This window comes from Cyprinodon variegatus, unplaced genomic scaffold, assembly GCF_000732505.1.
Source record: "Cyprinodon variegatus isolate N-32 unplaced genomic scaffold, C_variegatus-1.0 Scaffold999, whole genome shotgun sequence".
Classification (NCBI taxonomy): domain Eukaryota; kingdom Metazoa; phylum Chordata; class Actinopteri; order Cyprinodontiformes; family Cyprinodontidae; genus Cyprinodon; species Cyprinodon variegatus.
The window spans coordinates 236,545-242,354 of record NW_015151452.1 but is presented as its reverse complement, the minus strand read 5'-3'; the positions used below and the strand labels follow the sequence as shown (position 1 = coordinate 242,354).

The window sequence follows — 5,810 nt, the reverse complement described above, 5'->3', positions numbered from 1 at the left end:
AGCTCATGTGCTAATTTGGATCACGTGCAGCCTGGTGCCGGACGCTCCAGAGGTCTTTACCATAGAAACAGGAGAAGCAGCGCAAGTGAAATTAGACGCTATCGTCCGGCAACATGCTGTAATTTCTAAATGTTTCAAATCAGGTTGGGTCCTGACGTGCATTCAAATTTGAAAATTTTGTTCCAGATTTGAATGAACTACAGTATCTGCAGTTCTGAATGAATGCCCAAAAGGTCTCAAATATATGATAACCCACTGGAAAACAGATGAAATCCTAATCAACATTACCCAGAGCAACCAGTGCTGCGAAAGTGTGATCAAAGTTGTGCAAGATTTGCACGAATCCTGCCAAAACAAGGTCCACCTCCGTCTGAGATTCATCCTGGCCAGTGACATTAGCTTTGCTGATTCACTTCCTTGTGTGTGTTTTAACCCTATTTAATGTTATACCTGTGATTCCTAAGCTTATTCAGTTTTGACTTTAAAAAGTAGCCAAAAAAGCTGATAATTAAAAATCACCTTTAAAGTAAGATTTTACGTAATCTTTAATAAAAGTTAATCAAATTACAACACAAGAATATAAGGTTGTAAAAAAAGTCATCACCCTAATACGCGTAACCTTAATTGACTTGTTAAAACTGTTCCCAACCTTTCAGACCGGTGTGTAAATTTAAGAGGCCTAAAAGCAGCTTGCTGTTTACAAATTTATTATGGGATACCAGTGTTACAGGTTAACATGACATCCCAGCCTGAAGAAGACTCGGAAAAGATATGGTCTTCAAATATACATTTGAACTAGCGGCAAGCTGTAAAGCCTCTATCCTACTGTAAATAGTGGGTTAATGCATATTTTTCAAACATGGGCGGCCTGCTAACACACAGCATTTTGCTCCCTGCCCACTGGCAAAAAATGCTGAGTCTAATCCCTCACTGGCAGCTGCGTGGCCTCTGACCCCACGTCGCTGCATGTCTGGTTTCACCATCACGTTGGGTTAGCATTGATGAGTTCAAAAGCGCGACAGAAATTCAGGAAAGTAAACAATGGAAAGCAATATGGAAGGAACTCAGGGCATAGTCAGTGTGCTTTATTGTTTCGCTCTATTATCTGTCTGAATCGCTCTCACCAGAGCTGCTCCATGTTTATTGAATGTAAACAAAGTTGTTTCTGCTTGTTAGATTAGAAGCGACTGGCGTGATGTGTTGACTTCCGTACGTTGCTTTCAATGCTATCACCTAAAGTAGCAGGTCGACTCAGCTCCTGTGTTGCCACAGCATGCTGATCAGAGCCGAGGCAATTTTAAAGTAGGTCGTTTGCTGAGTCACTTAACCTGGGTATACACGCGTCAGTGAGCTGTTCCCAATACCGCTAAGGAGGAACAATGTGTCTCCAGCAATGACGAATGGTGTTTTTCTTAGTTCTTTTACCATATCTAAACAAGAGCAGACTGTGATGATGATAGTATGTGATAGAATGACTTCCCACCTAGCAAAAACTGGTTGTAAAGATGACATGATTTACATTCAAATGACTTCTTAAGGGGTAGTGGCAGCCTGGTGGTTAGGGCATAGTGCTTGGAATCCTGAGGTTCTGAGTTCACTCCCACAGAGTGCCACTCTGGGTCTCTGAGCAAGACCTTTAACCCCACACTGCTCCCAAGGAGCCCCACGATAACAGCCCACTGCTCACCAACGCCATGGGTTAAATGCGGAGCAAAGTTTCTCCAATGTGAGATCAATAAAGTTCAGCCATTAATTGTTATTATTTGGTTGAAAAGTGAAAGTTAAAAAGCCAGGTTTTCAGTCTGTTATTGGACTAAAGTGGGACAAAATCTGACCAACCGAACACAGCCCAGTTTTCATATAATAAAAGCAAACATATTTTGCCTGCAGGTTTTCACATTTTAAGGTAATTTAGGTGTAAATAAACAGTTTCAGTGGAGTGATCATAGCACTCTGCATCAGCAGTGCTGTGTCTGTCTCCCTGCCAGCTCCCAGATCAGCTTCTCTGATTGGTTGATGAGGCACATCCAGCAGCAAAAGTTCAATTTTTCCAACTCCAGCAGCTCCGGCTTCTGAAGCGTACTGCACGCCTCAATGCTCATGAGTTGCTGCTTCAGCTGCTTTAATGCATCTAAGTGCATTGCGCCTGCTGCTCTAGGCGAACTCCGAGACCTTCTGATGCACCTTGATGCGCATCAACCATTGACATGTAAACCTGCTGCTTTCTCTGCCTCTGTCGCGTACGGTCTGAACTTAGCATGAGCATTATGAGGTGGTGTAAGTATGTGTGAATTTCTGAAACAAATGTTTATCTAGTTAGGACAGTTCCTCTGTCATGATACAAAGTCATCTGCGATATTCCAAAAAAGTTCAAAACAAACAACTGGACTTTATTTTCCAAGTTTGAAGATGTTTCTCTTACCATCCAGAAAGCTTGCTCAATTCAAAATGTCTGGAGTAGTGTTGAGTTCCATGCTTTATAGAGTAGCCCAATAAAAGCCTTGTTATGGCTTAGAACCGAAAACAGGTCAGCCCCTATAATAACATTATTTAATGACAACCTGGATGAATATCCAGTTGCACATGCGCAAATGAGCTAATGGTACGGATCTTGCTTCCGGTATGGATTGGATAGTGAGAATGAGGCAACTGGAGTTAGTAGCAACACAGAGCGACAGAAATGAAGGTTGAGATACTTTTAAAAAAATGTCCTGTTCTTTTGTTGTTTCCCCATCAGACCACGGCTCATCTTTCACGACCGACTGCAACACATGCTCCTGCTTCGCTGGAGAAACCATCTGCTCGACGAGAAAATGTCCCACAAAGAAAGACTCTTGGGCTTCTACTGGTTCGTCTTCATGAGCTTTTTTTTTTTTACTTGAGTTTGATGCTATTAGTCAAGGTTAACTCTAATCAAAGGTTTTTAAATTTTATTAACGTTATTCCTATTTGATGTATTTACCCCCTCCCTTCGTTTCTCCTTCAGATCATCCCTGTAACTGTCCGTATAGCTTTATCCCAGTTTGTGCCGTTAACGGGCGTACCTATCCCAGTGGATGTGTGGCTCGCTGTATGGGATTCAAAGATCAACAGTTTGTCTTTGGCCACTGCCATTCCAGTAACCCCTGCACTGGCATCAGCTGCCCGAGAAACCAGAGGTGGGTTTAAAACTCTGTTTATAGAGGGAAAACTCATCCATATTCACACACCCATCCTTTGACTGACGGCTAGTTTGTTCAGGTGGTTTTGGTCCTGGGATCCAGTTTCATTTCCAAAACCTCGTGTTTTGCCATAGAAGCTATAGGGCCAGTTTGAATTTTATTTTAACAGGCAATCAGATGTACTTTAACGGATGTGTTAACAACACCATACCTTCAGCTAATCTTGGATATGTTTATTCCACACCCCCCCAATTCCACTTAAGGATCATTAATTAATTAATTAATCAATCATTAATAATGTATTAATTCAGCAGATTAATAAATTATTGAAATAACCATCAATTAATTTAGTTATCGATTAATTATCAACTGGAGTATAGAGACTGTAAAATATGCCTTTAGTTGACAGACTAAGAGCAGGAATTATATGCAGATTGTAAAAAAATATAAACATTATGCTTTTGATATTAAAAAACTTTTTCATCGGTCAATGCTCTATTCAGAACTGTGAACAAGTTTTTGTTTCACCTGGTTTAATTCTGAATGAAATCTTCTTTGGCCAACCTTTGAGTATCCAATTATTAATCAATTAATCAACTAAATAATTGACAGATTAATTGATTTACAAAATAATTATTAGCAGCAACCCTATTTAAATTAGAACAACAAAGTAACATGATGCAAATTTTCTAACCTTTCTGTCAGGTTGCTGTTCAATCTTTAGACATAAACCTTTTATTTTGGGGGGAGCATTAAAGCTCCCCCCAACAGTGGAGTGGGGCCAAAAAGTATTTAGTCAGCCACTGATTGTGCAAGTTCTCCTACTTAAAATAATCAGAGAGGTTGGTCATTTTCATCATAGGTACACTTTAACTATGAGAGATGAAATGAGGGGAAACAAATCCAGGAAATAACATTTTTTAAGAAATTATTTGTAAATTACGGTGGAAAATAAGTATTTGGTCAATAAATGGGGTTCAACTTTAAACTTTGTAACAGATTTTGTTGGCAATGACAGAGGTCAAACGTGTCCTGTGCGTCTTTACCAGGTTTCTCACACTGTAGCTGGTATTTTGGCCCATTCCTCCATGCATATCTCCTCTAGAGCAGTGATGTTTCGGGGGCTGTGGCTGGGCATTACAGACTTTCAACTCCCTCCACAAATTTTCTATGGGGTTCAGGTCTAGAGACGGGCTGGGCCACTCCAGGACCGGTGTGTTTGGGATCATTGTTGGAAGATCCAGCCACGTTTCCTCTTCAAGGCTTTCACTGATGGAAGGAGGTTTTGGCTTAAAATCTCATGATACATGGCCTTGTTTATTCTTCCTGCAATGTGGATCCGTTTTCCTGTCCTCTTTGCAGTAAAACTGCCCCGAAGCATGATGTTTCCTTCCCCATGCTTCACAGTAGGTATGGTGTTCTGTGATGCAACTCTGCATTCCTCTTCCTCCAAACGCAACAAGTTGGATTTTCACCAAAAAGTTCTATTTTGGTTTCATCTGAACACATGATATTCTCCCAATCCTCTTCTGGATCATCCATCTGCTCTCCGGCAAACTTCAGGCGGGTCTGGACATGTACTGGCTTGAGAAGGGTACCTATGATGAAAATTACAGACCTCTCTCATTATTCTAAGTAGGAGAAGTTGCACAATCAATGCCTGATTAAATACTTTTTGGCCCCACTGTATTTTGGAAAGCCTAGCAACTGAGATTGTAAACATATATTTGACATACAGCTTTCCTTCTATCTAATGATGCAAATGGATGGAGTCACAGCCAAACAGGAACAGACCAGATGAAGCTACTATGAGAAAAAGCAGAGAGAGCAGAATGTTGGAGATTCTGCAGAGTGGGAGAATAGAGAGAGAGTGAAGTAGAATGATGAAAAAGGGGTCCTTATGTCCTCCAGCAGTCTAAGTCTATAGCAGCATTACTATAGAGTACATTTCATATGGAATTTGTTTGCAGTTGCATAACATTTTCCTTATAATTATGAACATTGTTTCATCACAGCTGAAAATTGCTGATTATCATGGATTATCTTGACTAAGTGAAAAAAAAAAACAATGCTAATAGATACATCAAGGTAACGGGCGAATACCAAAAATAAAGTAATTCATTTCGCTGCTTGATAAAACTGAACATTCATCTTAGATATAAACCCTAGAACCCTTTTGTGATGTCATTACATTAGATAAAGATGGTGTGTTGATGTGTTTGTGTTAGGTGTGTCCCAAGACGTCGCGTTTGTCTGAGCAACACCTCAGATTGTCTGCAGTACGAGTGCATAGGCCGACCGGCGGTCTGTGACAGAAGCAGCATGGAGCCGGCCTGTGACACAGACGGCCTGGTGCACCGCAGTCTATGCCATCTGCAGCAGGCTGGGAAGAAGCTGGCCTACATGGGACACTGCCAGGTATAGAACACAAGAAAGCTGAGCGAGACTCACAAATAACCGCTGGAAAGAGGATCAAGCCCTGCTGGGCGTTTAAAGAAAACGCTTAAACATTTACAGCATTTCACTGCTATTAAATATAACCCCCGTCAGGGGCAGATTTAGGAAATTTGTGGCCCTAGGCAAAGACAGGAATGGGGCCCCTCTGAATTGAGAAGACAAGACATTAAACAGACCCATTATCCAGATAGA

At 41.0% G+C, this 5,810-nt stretch overlaps 1 protein-coding gene across 1 annotated transcript in view; it reads left to right on the top strand.

The window, feature by feature from the left end:
* Window positions 1-5,810, top strand: part of reck (reversion-inducing-cysteine-rich protein with kazal motifs) — a 35,662-nt gene that overhangs the window by 20,322 nt on the left and 9,530 nt on the right. The window contains exons 9-11 of the mRNA XM_015399252.1: window positions 2,738-2,848; window positions 2,987-3,158; window positions 5,390-5,579. Of these exons, the coding sequence (XP_015254738.1) occupies window positions 2,738-2,848; window positions 2,987-3,158; window positions 5,390-5,579 (473 nt within the window). The remainder of the gene's footprint in view (window positions 1-2,737; window positions 2,849-2,986; window positions 3,159-5,389; window positions 5,580-5,810) is intronic.